Source organism: Protopterus annectens, chromosome 4.part1 (genome assembly GCF_019279795.1).
Source record: "Protopterus annectens isolate FY-2018-M chromosome 4.part1, PAN1.0, whole genome shotgun sequence".
Lineage (NCBI taxonomy): Eukaryota > Metazoa > Chordata > Ceratodontiformes > Protopteridae > Protopterus > Protopterus annectens.
In genome coordinates, this window is record NC_056734.1 from 721680761 (window position 1) to 721695419 (window position 14659).

A 14659-nucleotide genomic window follows, 5' to 3' on the forward strand; every position below is an offset into this window, starting at 1 on the left:
TTTTGTTAGCTTAGTTAGTCAGGGAGAGCAGGCTAGCATGTCAGCAGAGGAGTATGGAAAGCTGACAAGGAGCCAGCTGGCTGAGATGTGCCAGGCTAGGGGACTGGTGCATGGAAATCTGACTAAGGCAGACATGACTGCAGCTTTGGTCACAGCCGCATATTAAAATAGCAGTCAGGAGGGTGAACAGACTGACAGTGGAGATATACCACACTCAGAGAATGGACAGCTAAACCTTTCTACAGAGGACTTAAAAATCCACATGGAGCTAAAGAAACAAGTTGGAGGCCAAGCGTGTGGAAATAGAGGCAGCTTAGAGACTGAGGCTTCTAAAGAGTGAGGAGAATGAGAAACTGTGATGTTTGCAGGCTGAGGAGAATGAGAAACTGTGATGTTTGCAGGCTGAGGAGAATGAGAAACTGCTAATCCTGGAAGCTGAGGAAAAGGAAAGGCAGAGGAAGCATGAAAAGGAGATGCTGACTCTTCGCCAGAGTCATGGAGGTAATGGGGAAGGGAGTAACTGGACACCAGAAGCAAAAAAGGTCAGTAACTTTCTTCCGCAGTTTAAAGAGGGGGATAATTTTGATAGTTTCATTCATATGTTTGAGTGAGTATGTAAGCAGTATGATTTTGACCAAAGGCTCTGGTTACAGTTCCTGACCCCCTTACTCCATGGTAAAGCTGTAACTGTGTTGTCTAAAATTTCTGATCAGGAATGTTTTAATTATACTACTGTTAAGAACTGTTTGTTAGATTTTTTAAGCTAACCCCTAAAACATATAGGAAAAAGTTTCATGAGCATAGACGCAAGCCAGATGAAAGTGTGTGTGAATATGTTGCTGAACTGAGCACGTATTTTCATAGGTGGGTGAATGGATGTCAGGTCACCACTTTTGAAGGGCTGCAGACCTTTGGTGAGGGAACAAGTCCTTAGCACATTGCCTGAGGACATGAGGATCTTGTTAGCTGATAGACAATGTGCTACTTCAGGTGAGAAGGGGAAGAAGGGAGACCTATACCTAGCAAACAGGGCATCCCTGCACAGGAAAGAAACCCTTAGTACTGCTCATGGGTCTAAAGGAACCATGGTGGGCAGCACAGACCACCCCAACAGAATCTGCCAGTAGCAGGGGAAGCAACTAGTCCAGGCATAGGTCCAGGACCTAGGGTTAAATGTTTTGAATGCAACCAGTGGGGCCATATGGCATACAGATGTCCACGGAGGCAAGGTGGATAATAAAAGGTGAAGGAGCCAGTAGGCAGGAAAGACAAAATGCCAACAGTAGGTTGTCTTGAGACAACAAGGGTACCGAACTACCATCCTGCAGATGTCCTGATAGGGAAGGATTTGGATGAGGCAGTACAATTTGCTTATGCAGTTACATGCAGTCAGACTTGGAGACAAGCATGTGGGTCTAGTAGCCTGGGGGAGACCCAGACAGACTGTACACTTGCAGCCAGGACTGGTGAGGTGGCTACTTCAAGGAGGGAGCTACTCTGTAGCAGTGAGACTCAGTGTGAGCCATAGCTGCTTGTGGATACTGATGTTCTGTTGGACAGAGTGACTGCAAAGGTAGAGGTGAGTAGTAGTACCCAGGCTGACAGTGAGGCACCACTGTCAGAGGATGCCAGACTTCCTGTGGAAGGGGAGCTGGGAAGGGTTACAAAGAGAGAGTTGAGACAGGCTCAGCTCTCAGACCCTGCACTGCAAGGCCTGAGGCAGGTAGCTAGTGAAGCACCTGAATCTCAAGGGAAGGGAGATTCTGTATACTGGGACAAAGGGTTACTGTATAGAGAGTGGACCCCTGAGGGAGGGCTAGAAGGTGAGTGGGTACAGCAGTTGGTAGTGCCTAGAGCCTACCATCTGGCACTTCTAGCCATAGCCCATGATATTCTCTTTGCAGGTCATATGGGTATAAAATGTACAAAGTGATTTATTATGCAGAACATTTATTGGCCTGGAATTTCCAGAGATGTAACAGGGTATTGCAAGACCTGTGAGCAGTGCCAAAAGGTAGGCAAGGCAAGAGACAAGATGAGAGCTCCTTTGTTGCTTTTGCCTGTGATTGAGGAGCCATTTCAGAGGGTAGCTATGGATATTGTGGGGCCTCTGAGTACCCGAAGTTCCACAGGGAAAAAGTATATCCTAGTGGTAGTAGATTATGCTACAAGATACCTTGAGGCAGTGGCTTTGTCCTCCATTGAGGCAGAAAAGGTGGCAAATGCTTTGTTAGAGATTTTCAGCAGGGTAGGTTTCCCAAAAAAATACTGACTGACAAAGGTGCCAATTTCATGTCAGACCTGCTGGCTTGTCTGTGGAAGTACTGTGGGGTGAAGCACCTGAGGACCACCCCCTACCATTCCCAGATTATGGTCTTGTTGAGAGGTTAAACTCTACAATTAAGTCCATGCTACGGGCATTTGCAGACCATTTTAAGAGGGAGTAGGACAAATATTTGCCCCATCTGTTGTTTGCTTACAGAGAGGTTCCCTAGGAATCCACATGTTTTTCACCCTTTGCGTTGCTGTATGGGCATATGGTGAGGGGACCTCTAGATTTAATTCAAGATGAGTGGGAAGGTGAGTGTAAACCTCACAAGGAGTCTGTTGGGACATATGTTTTAAACCACAGGACAAGGCTGAGGGAACTCATGGGCTTGCCCCAGGAGACCCTGGCAGAAGCCCAACAACAGAAAAAGTATGGTATGACAGGAATGCTCGAGGTAGAGAGTATGCTGTAGGGCAGCAGGTAATGCTTCTCATTCCTGTCAGACACAAGCTGCAAGCATCTTGGGAGGGGAACCTACAAGGTGGTAAGAAAGGTAAGTGATGTTAACTACATGGTGGAATTGCTAGGCAGGAGGCAGGGGCACAAGTTGTACCATGTTAACATGATGAAAGCTTACCATGATAGGGAGGCCCTTGTGCTGAGTATTTGCAGTGGATTGCAGGAGGAGTCTGAGGAATATCTGGTGATTGATCTTCTCAGTGAGGCTTGGACTGACACCTCAGTGGAAGAGGTAGCAATGTCCCAGCAGCTATCTCCTACCCAGTTTGAGAAATCCAAGCAGTGTTACAGGAGTCTGGGGACATGTTCACTGGGAAACCAATGTACACCCACCTGGTGCAGTACCAGGTGGATACAGGACTCCAAAGGAATATTAGGCAGGCCCCTTATAGGATGCCTGAGAGAGTCAAACAAACGCTGAGGGAGGAGATACAAGAGATGTTGGAACTAGGGGTAATTCAAGAGTCCAACAGTCCCTGGGCCTCCAAAGTAGGGCTGGTGCCAAAGAAGGATGCCAGCACCAGGTTCTATGTGGACTATAGGAAATTAAATAGTCACACAGAGTCAGATGCTTACCCCATGCTTAGGACAGATGAGGCCCTAGAGCAGCTGGGTGGGGCTAAGTATCTTACAACCATTGATCTTTACAAGTGTTACTGGCAGGTGCCTTTGACACCCAGTGCTAAAGAGAAGTCAGCTATTGTGACTCCTTTTGGCTTGTATGAGTTCACAAACATACCCTTTGGGATGAAAAATGCCCCAGCAACTTGCCAGAGGCTGATAGATCATATTGTAGCAGGAGCAGGATGGTTTGCCCTTGCTTACCTAGATGATATTGCTGTCTACAGCCATTCCAGGCAAGAGCACTTTCAACATGTCAGGGAGTTGCTGGGCAGACTACTGAGAGCAGGGTTGACCATTAAGCCCAGCAAATGTCAGATGGGTATGGTAGAGGTCTCCTACCTGGGACATAGAGCGGGGTGTGGTAAGATCAAGACAGAACCTGTCAAAGTAGAAGCCATTCAGACATGGCCTGCACCTGTTACCAAAAAGCAGGTGAGGGCATTCTTAGAGACAGCAGGGTACTACAGAAAGTTAGTCCCCAATTATAGTACCATAGCTGCTCCCCTCACAGACCTGACAAGGAAGAACAGGCCAGATAAAGTAGTGTGGACCCTAGCATGTGAGCAGGCATTCCAGGAGCTTAAGGAAGCTTTGGGAGGACCCCCTGTGTTAGCCAGTCCAGATTACAGCAAAGAATTTGTTGTGCAGGTGGATGCTTCAAACCATGGGGTGGGGGCTGTACTTAGCCAGATTTCTTCAGAGGGAGAAGAGCACCCAGTCATTTATCTCAGTTGTAGGGTCCAGCCCAGGGAGGAAAGTTATGCAGCTGTAGAAAAGAAATGTCTAGCCATAGTGTGGGAATTGCAGAAACTTCAGCCTTATCAGTATGGAAGAAAAATTCACTGTAGTGACAGATCACAATCCCCTAACATGGTTAAACAGAGCCAGCCAGCAAAATACCAAGTTGTTAAGATGGAGCCTAGAGCTGGAAGCATATGATATGTCAGTGCAGCACCGCAGTGGGATTAGCAACGCCAATGCATATGAGCTCTCAAGATGGGATGGGGTAAGGTATACTCAGACCTAACCCTCTCAAGGAACGTTTCTCAAGGGTCATTTGAAAAACTAGCTTGAGTTCTCCGGGGGGTGAAGATAGGTGAAGGCTGCCAGCCTAGCTAGATAGAATTCTGTAGATAATTCTGTCATTTGTAAATATTAATGTAAGCCACAGCCTTGTTCTCTTAAATGTGAAAAGACTGTATTGGATGTTGAACTGAAAAAATGTAACAGTGCACTCTGCTGTACGAAAGCTGATAAGTCAAGCATTGTGAATTTTTTTGATCTAAAACTCGGAGCTGAGATGTCTATAGGGAAACATTCTGCCTATTGTTTTGAGGCCAGAGTTAATTTCTAGAATTTGCATGTATAATTTATTTTATTGCTCTGGCTTCCTGACCAGCTGCAAGATCAAAATGGCTGTTAACCTCTGAGTTTTTGTTAGCCTGGGAACCAGAAAGAAATGATTTATTAGGTTCATAGGTTCATAGGTTCATACTAGGCTATCTGCCCTATGGCATTTATAACCTAGCCAGAGTGTGTTTGGCTTTTGCCACCCATTTTAAATTAATTTTGCTATGCCCTTTTTCGAGGTTAGTATACTGTGCCTCTGCCTAACAGTGACACAGAAGTGATACCCGGGGAAAACCTACGATCTCCCATCCACTCATCAAGATTCCTCTTGAAGAGAGTCAATGAGGGACTCTGCCTAACCTGGACTGGGATTTTATTCCAGAGTGAAGGGAGCCTCTGGGTTATGAATCTGTCCCTCCAGCATGTCCTATTTATTTCAGTGCTGAGGTTCAAGTCTCGAGCGCATAGCTCGATGGGATTTGGATTTTCTGAGGTGCAGCATGTCCATTAATTCTGGGTTGGACATGGTTTTATACGTCAGGCACAGATCACCTCTGAGCAGGCGGTATGCCACTGAGTAGAGCTGGAGTTTCTTTAACCGGGCAGCATATGGCATCTGTTTGAGCCCTTTGATCCTCTTGGTGAGGTACTTTTGGGGTCTTTCCAGTTGCTGCAGGTGTCTGGTAAGGTACATCCCAAAAGGGGCATTGTACTCAATTATGGGCCTTATGAGGGATGAGTAAAGAGGCACGATGACCTCCCCTGATCTAGATGTGAATCCCTTCATGATTAGGTGGGCTATATAAAATGTTTTTCTAACCACTTTGGCCACGTGGTTGTCAAATGAGAGATTGCTATCAAATTGGGTCCCCAGGTCCCTAATTACTTCTTCTGTACTTAATGGATTACCACCTATGTGGTAATTTGTGGGCACTTTGTTTTTGCCAAAAGGGATGACTATACACTTTTGGCGTTTAGCTTGAGGCCATGGCTCTGGCACCAGTTGTCTGTTTCTATGAGGCCCTTTTGGAGGATGCTTGTGTCAGCTGGAGAGTCGATTATGGCGCCCAGTTTGCAGTCATCTGCGAACTTGGTCAGCCACAGTCCTTCCATGTTGGCCTGTACCTCCGAGAAATATATACCGAACAAGAGAGGTCCCAGGACTGAGCCTTGTGGGATGCCACTTGTAACTGGTTTGGAGTCTGACATGGCTCCAGCAATTCTAACCATGTGGGTTCTGTCCTTGAGCCAGTTTGCAACCCATCTAGTGACATAGGGGTTTATATTTAAGCTGGTGAGCTTATCTATAATGCCCGAGTGGGGTATTGCATCAAAGGCTTTTGCGAGGTCCAGGTAGGCTGTGTGGACCACCTTCCCCTCGTCAATGGCCTTGGTGACTGTTTCAAAGAAATCGACCAGGTTTAAGAGGCAGGATCTGCCCTTAACAAAGCCGAACAGGGTAAGATCCAGTGTCTGTAGGTCCCCAATATCTTTATTTATGAGGTCCATGATGATCCTTTCCATAGCTTTGCAGACCAAGCTAGTCAGGCTTATGTGGCGATAGTTTCCAGGATCCATTGTGGCACCACCTTTGTGGAGAGGGACCAATGTTGCTGTACGCCACTCTTTGGGTACATATCCTGTAGTAAGGCTGAGATTGAACAGTAGTTTTATGTTTGGGTTTAGCTCTTCTTGGAGTTCATGTAGGGCGCAGCCTGGGACACCATCTGGTCCCATTGATGCTGTGTTTTTTGCTTTGGAGAGGGCGGCTCTTACCTGAGCATCTGAGATGTCAGGGGGTAGCACTCTGCTGGGATAGATATTTGCCCTTTTGGTGTGGGGGTGGGGGAGAAGTTTGCGCTGAACCTGTCAGCTAGGATGTTGGCAATGTCTGTGGGTTCGATGTATTTTTTGTCATTTTGGACTAATTCTGAGCATATCTGGGAATTCCCACCCGGGTTCCTAACATAACTAAAGAAAGCCTTGTGATTATCCTTAGTGTCCTGTGCAACTTTTCTCTCGAAGCTGGCCTTAGACGATTTTATGAGTGCCCGTAGTTTTTTGCTAATACTGATCAGAGATGCCTTCCCTTTTTGGGATTTTGCTCTATCATGTAGTAGCTTCCTCCTTCTATTCTATAGTTTGTTTATGGCTGGGGTCCACCAAACAGGATGTCTGCCTTTGGAGGATTGGGTCTTGGTTTTATTTGGGATTGCATGATCCATGCATTCCTGAAGGTGTTCATAGAATGTGTTTATAAAGGATTCTGCAGTCTGGGCTGTATTTTCCACAGGCTCGAGGGCTTTGAAGGATTCCACCTCGGCTTTGAGGAGTGTGAAATTTGCTTTAGAGAAGTTTTTCACTGTGGTTTTCTGGGCAGGGGGTGGGGAAGGGATGTGAATATCCAGTGAGATTAGTTTATGGTCTGATCTTACCAGTGAGGGATACACTTCTGGTCTGGAGCATAGAGTCTCCATGTTGGTGATGATCAGGTCCAGTATGTTTTCCCCTCTTGTGGGAGTGGTAACAGGTTGTTCCATAGCATTTGAGTTTATAAATTCTAGGAACCTTTGGGCTAGGGTGTTGGAGCTAGAGTAATGCTCCCAGTCTATGTTTTGGTAGTTGAAGTCGCCCAATATAATGGTGTTTGGAGAGACCTTCATATTTTCCAGTGTTCTCAGGAAGGACGAGTGGGGTTCCTGGGTTTGGGAGGGTGGTCTGTAGCAGGCTATAAACTGGAAGGCAGTTTTACCCACTGCTAGTTGCACATGGATAGTCTCTGATGCTTCGTGCTGTGCCACCAACCTGGAGGTGTGGGTATCTTTGACGAATATTGATACTCCCTCCTTTGTGGTTCGTCCAAGTTTTGGGGCAGAAAAGCATGGTATGAGGTATAACCTGGTAGTGCTGGGGTGCTCTCGAGCCTTGAACCAGGTTTCTGTTACTGCACAGATATCGATGTTCTCCATGCTAAGGAGAGTTTCGAGTGCATGCATCTTGAGGTTTAGACTTCTGGCGCTGAGTAGCATTACTCTTAGTTTCTTATCCCTTGTGATACCTATGGAGGTGGGTTTGTCTTTTGAGCCTTGCCTAAAAAAGGCACTATGGGGAAGCAAGAGCCTTTGCCAATATCCAAAGCCCAGGGGTGACAGGTGCAAGCCATCCCTAGCGAAGCATCGTGGCTTGTCGAGCATGTCATCCCAGGCTGACAGGCATTGCATCCCCTTTGAATGACACCAATACTTAAGCCAATTGTTGAAATTGATCATATTGTCTTCATATTGTGGCATCATTCTTGGTGACGGTAAGATGCTACTCAAGGTCAGGGTCATACCGGCCTGGGCTACATGCTCAGAGAGCTCCTCTATGTCTCTTTTCATGTAGTCCAGGGAGGTACGTCTCAGGTCATTCACACCAGCATGGACAATGACCGAGTCATATTTGTACTTGCCTTGGAGTGACCTGAGTGCTTGTGTTATGTGGCGGATCCTAGCGTCTGAGAGGCAGCTCACCGTGACCTTCTCCTTGTTCAGCCTGGTGAGCGGGATGTCAGTGTGCCTGACGATAGAGTCACCTATTACAAGTGTATCAGGTGTGTTGTTTAGCCTTAAGGGCTGTGACTGTTCGGCACACTGGCTTTGTAAGCTATGTGTTGCACGTGTTTTGTTTTGGGGTAGTGGTTGCTTGGGTGTCTGCTTTGGAGGTCTCTGCTGCTTAGGCAGATTTTTATTTAGAGCCTCCGAATATGTTTTTGTGCGTTTATGTGTTTGGTTTGCTGTCGTGGTAGGTCTATGTGAGACTGGAATTGTAGTGAGTGTGGTTTCTTTCTCCTCCTGACTGGTTATGCCAGTACTGAGTTGAGAGAGCTTAGCCTCCAGTTTGGCTATATGGTTGCATCTCTCACATGTGTTGGAATTTGTTGGGAGGAGGAGAGGGTTGTCTGTGTACATGAGGCAGTTGTAACATTGCCTCAAGATTCTCAGATTCACCAGCTGGACTGGAGAGGAGATTGACAACTGACCTTTGGACATGCTAGAATAGTATTGGGAATTCCTTTATAATTGAAAAAAAGGGCCAATGGGGAACAAGGTACTCAAGGGGAGTTTGTGAGGGTGTAGTGCTTTTAATTTTTAGTGCTGACTTATATAATTGCTTTAGTGAGCAAGTGCCAGGTAACTTAAATGCAATGTGTTACAGGTAACTTAAATGCAAAAATGACAAACAGTAACTTTCTTTCAAGTGAAACAAGGAAATAAGTAAGTAAGCAATGCAGATATCACTAGGGATCCACAGAAGCGCTGAAAATCCACGTTTTAGGTGGAATTAGCATTTCAGGGAAATAACAAGCAAACAAACAACAAGCATACAAACAAAGCTAGATTCAGCAGGCCTGGATCTAGTCTATGCTACAGCAAACAAGGTGTACCAATTTCAGTAAGAAACAGTTCAAATTTGCAGGCACTATAAGCCTTTAACCAGAAATTCCCAGCTCAGAAGAGTCCAGCCTCTCCTCCCATAAGAGTGCAGACCACGAACCTTCTTAATGTAAAATAACTGGCCTGAAGCCCAAGTGCTTAAACCAGAACTAATACACTTTTAGAATAACAGACACTGAGCCCTCAGTCAGCAGTTCCCAACTTATAAGGATATAAGCTACCTGTCCTGCCACCACAGTGCAGGCCACAAACCTTCCTAATGTAAAAGAAATGGTCTGAAGCCCAAGTGCTTAATCCAAAAGACTTAGAATGATAGCTACACTTTAATCAAGTTACTCTCAATGAATCAGTGGTACTGTGTTATAAATTTAAGGACAGATAGAATGAGGGTATTTGAGCATTTATCTTGAAAAAATCCAACTCACCAGCACTCTGACTGTGTTCTATATGTAAGTTTATTTTAGAACTGTGCTTTTTCTTAGATATAGCTAGGGACTAGGAAGATTAGATTAGTTTTTTTCTGTATTGATGTCAGAACTTTCCTACTGTATTAGAGGCTCCTTAGTTGCTGGGCCAGTGCACAGGTGTGGATACCAGCCATTATGGCAGCTGATTTACAGTATCAAGTCTTTAGTTGTAAGTAATCTTTTAATCAATATAAGAAATTCAAATCACTCTCACCATGGCTTATCAATATATTGAAGAGAATTTAGCAGTCTTTTGAACAAATGCAGCTAAGATCATATAAATCCTCATTAAATACTAGATAGGCATATAGTACCCATTTTAAGATAGATGAAACACCTCTAACTACTTCAGTGATCATATTTAAATATCAAGAAACAGTAAAGACTCATTAAAATAATAAACAGACATGTTTTAATCAAATAAACATAATATACCCACTGTAAGTAGTCTAAAGAAGACACACGCTATATATATATATATATATATATATATATATATATATATATATATATATATATATATATATATAGTCAGATTGTTAGACCCTACAACCCAGGTTATTTCACCACAACCAATGATTCGCATTAAGCAAGTATAGAAGCATAATATTACATAGAAAGATTCTGAAGCTCAGATGGTAAATACAACTTGCAAACATACAGACAATAGGAAAGTACCTACAGCAAGAAAAGTATGTAAAAGTGACCAGAGAATTTCTCTCAATAAGTAAGAATTTTTTGCATTAAAAAAAAAAATATATATATATATATATATATATATATATATATATATATATATATATATATATATATATATATATCAAACAGGAAAAAAATGAAGATTATCATGATTTTTTTATTAGTCATATTTCAATCAAAATATATTAATTGTTCATTATGTTTAGATTGTAAGACGACACAGCATACATCTTCACTCCAGATTCCCATACTATAACATGGAGTAAACGCAGATTTATTTTACTACTGCATTTATCTTTTCACCAGCTCAGATCCAGTGGGGAGAAGTCTCTTTTCAGCAATAATCAGAAAGCTTAAGCTTGATTATGTAACCTTAGTTAAAAGTCACATGTTATTCATCTGGAGTCTGAAGGAAGCAAACTTAGAGCTTTCATTTAATCTACTTAATATAGGTCTGTTTCTTAACAGAATATATGTCAGATTTGTGCTAGTTGATTAATGTCTTGTGTTATATTTCAGGTTCTTCCAAAGATGACATCACACATTGTAAATGAAATGGACAGCATCTTGGGGAACAAGCCATATAGCAAAAAGGACTACAGATCGTAATGTGAGGGAGGCTACACAACTGGTTGGGATAGCATGAATCCTGTGCTGCCCCATATAGAGTACTGGACCATTTCTGATCAGTGTGGGATGTCCAGAAATGAGCTGCTCTGCCCACTGTGACCACTGTATTTTTTCAGAGGTGCATGTCATTGCTGTAACAGTGTGCCTACCTTTAAAAGCACATGTAACAAATTATTTTCTGCAAAGAATCTTGTATTTTCTTATCTGTAATAACTGTCAGTAATTCCAGTCAACTGCTTCATGTTTCTGAAGATATAAAGTACAGATAAGGCTTACAACTAAAATGATACCTAAAAATGCATACAAGTAATCAAGCAGATGTGCAAGTTACTTTTGCAGATAAGCATTGCTGACATATGTTGAATCCGGGAGAGGGTATATTTTAATTTCTGCTTGCATATGAAAACAACATTAAAATTAAGGCAGATAATATTACTAGTCCTGCAGAAACTGCAATGAACCATGGAATATAAGTTCCTGTTCTAGCTATACCATAACATTAAAACTGCTTTACACTGCAACCTGAATGCTACACTAGTGACTGAAAATGCAAGAGATTGAACGTGATATATTTAGGTGTTCTACCCAAGTGCTCTGCTTTGAAGGCAGTATGTATAAATGCACTGGATATGCTGAAAGTACTGTGAACTAAAATTAGAATAGTCAGTGAAACCCTATATTTTCAATATAAAAAGTTACATGCAGGGAATACAAGAATTCAGTGAATGCACCCTTACAGAAAGTTACTTTAAGACAAAAATGTTTACTGCTGGTTTGCACAGGTATTTTGAAAAGCCATGGAAATTATTTTACAAGATTGCATCCCCCCTATGAGACTGTCAAACATGCATTAAATCTTATAATGTTCTAAACATACAATGAATACACTTTTCATGTGACACATCAGGTTCTGATTCAGGGATGGTTAACTTTAGTGTCACTAAAATCAGGGACTAATTAAAGATTTGTGGTATTTGAAATATTATCATGATATTGCTATACTATTACCCTACCAAATCAGGAGTCATAGTGCAATAAACATTTTAAAAACTAGCACACTATTTTCTTAAAGGAATCAAGTAATGCACAATGTTGACTTCACCATATCACTGAAACATACTAATTAATTCCTTGTTTTTCAGAAGCTTTTTATCTTCTCATTCAAGTATTTTGTACTCTCTCGATGAGCATTTCAATATGCAAGTTTGTGTGTCCTGAATGTATACTAGGCAACACGTACAGTGGAACCAGGTTTTTAGTCAAAGGATATGTTCTATGCATGATTTTATTGCCATGTGTTTTGAATCAGTATTATCAAGGTAGGGCATTATTAAAGCCATTTGTATTTACAAATCACCCTACAATTGCTTGCGTTTCGTTGAAAGTATGAGTAAAGACAATTTTAAGTTATCATCTCCTATTCCAGCACAATACACACACACACACACACACACACACACACACACACACACACACACACACACACACACACACACACACACACACACACACGCACACACACACACACACACAGACACACACACACTACGTAAAAAAGTGCTCAGATGTTCCTTGTTGCATATTATTGCATTTCCCTTTAATTTTGTATACATAGTTAAGAAACCTTCAGAATGAAATAATGAAGCAACCTTTGCATGTTTAAATTATAAGAGAGACGTACTACTTTTTTTCCTCTTTGTATGTGGCATTTTACACCTCTCTTGGAACATGTAATTTCTGCTATGAAAAGAGTTTCTGAGTAGGAAATGAAAGCAACATTTCTGGATGCGTCTACTGTTAAATAAAGAATGTATATTCTGCTAAATAAACAAGTGATGAATGTCCTGAAAGCTTTCATTTTGAAGTCTTGTTAACATTCTTCCATTTATTTTAGAAATAATTAAAATAAAAGGCAGCAGACCTGTTATGGAAAAGACTAATTCAAATGCTTTGCACAGTGTAGAGTGACTTTCTGCTGTTCGAGACATGTTTACAGTGCTGCAATAACACCTAGAACTCTTACTTTGTTAAAAGGTTACTTAAATATTATTAACCTTGAATAATCCAAATTCTACATATGGCTCTTGGAGATCTAAAGTATACAACAATGTCCAAATGTTTTACATGCTGGTATAATGCTCTTTGACATAAGTAGAACATGCTAGAGGGACAGGTATATGCCTCAGGGAATTCCCCTTCTATTTAACAGGTTTACCATCTATGAGAAGTACAGCTCTTCCTTAACCCTATTCAAAAATATACCCCAGGTCTAGCACCTACGTCTCTAGCTTACATATATCCCTTAAAATAACCTCTAAGCTACATAAACATGAGGGATACAATTGGGATGCTTGGCTGGGCTTATTAAGATCCCAGTGGTCATTAGTCTAGTATACACTGATGAGCCTATGAACCTCATGCACCAAGTTCACAAATAGCTGTTCGCTTTCATAAAGAAAATCTATATATCTCACAGGATGCCTTTCAGGGATGGAATAAAAGCTTTTCTGTTTTACTAGATCTTCAGCATGAATTTTACAAATGTGCCAAAGGATGTGTAGTGGTCCTCCTTCTACCTGCAAATCTGCCTTAATGATACACTATCATACTGATTACAAGGCAAAATCCATTCTATGACCCTATTCACATACCCAACATCCATCTTGCTAGGGCAAAGTGAGTTTGGCTCAAGTAAATTTTTAAACATCCATCCAAATGGCAAAATTCATCTTAAAAGTAGCTGGTCTATCACTCTCTTCAATATGTGTAGGTAATTTAATCCAGAGATGGGCTATGTGTTGGGAGAGGAGTCTATCCCTCCACAGTGTTCTATTTACTGGTCAATGGGTACTCAGATCTCTTGTACTGGTGTTTGTGGAGCTATTCATTTTGTGGAGGATGACAGGTCCTTTGCAGCATGAAAAGTCAAACAGAGGTCATCATGCTGGAATCTGAAGGAGACAGAGTGGAAGGATAGAGTTTCTAGCCTATCTTGATAATGTAGCTTCTTTTCAATGTTTCTTGTTTTTCTCTTCATGAGGAACCTCTGGGTTTTTTCTAGCTGCACAATGTGTTTGAATAGACATATGCCAAAAGAAGCACTGTATTCTATAATCTAACAGATGAGGACTGCGTAGAGGAGAATTGTAACTTCTAGATGAGGTACCATTGGATATTAGCTGGCCACACAGAAGGATTTTCTCAATGCAGTTATGATATAGTGGTCAAAGGTGGTAACAATACCTCTGATGAATGATTCAGTTTGGAATGGGGTGCCATTGCATGTGACAAAACTGCACACTTTTGTATTTAATTTGAGGCTATTATCTTTACACCAGTGATCTGCATGGCCTAATCCTTTCTGTAGCATTGTGATAGTGGAAGCTGAGCAAACTACAACACACAGCTTACAGTTGTCAACAAACTCTATTAATCAAAAAGTCCAGACTTGTATATTTTAACAGTGAAGAAATCAGTACTGAACAGGAGTCATCCTAGCACTAAACTTTGAGCCACACCACCAATCACTTTTTTGCCTTCTGGGCTGACTCCTGCTACTTTAAATATAGATGTTCAGTTTGTTATCCACCTCACAGCAAAAGCATCAGTGTTTAGGCCTTTGGGCTTATTTCAATACCCGCAAGAAGGATACTACTGAAGGCTTT

At 42.1% G+C, this 14659-nt stretch overlaps 1 protein-coding gene across 1 annotated transcript in view; it reads left to right on the top strand.

Moving 5' to 3' along the window:
- KCNAB1 (potassium voltage-gated channel subfamily A regulatory beta subunit 1) overlaps positions 1–12838 on the top strand; it is a 1829051-nt gene extending 1816213 nt beyond the window's left edge. The window contains exon 14 of the mRNA XM_044070489.1: positions 10884–12838. Within this exon, the coding sequence (XP_043926424.1) occupies positions 10884–10973 (90 nt within the window). The 3' untranslated portion in view covers positions 10974–12838. The remainder of the gene's footprint in view (positions 1–10883) is intronic.
- The last annotated feature ends 1821 nt before the right edge of the window (positions 12839–14659 follow it).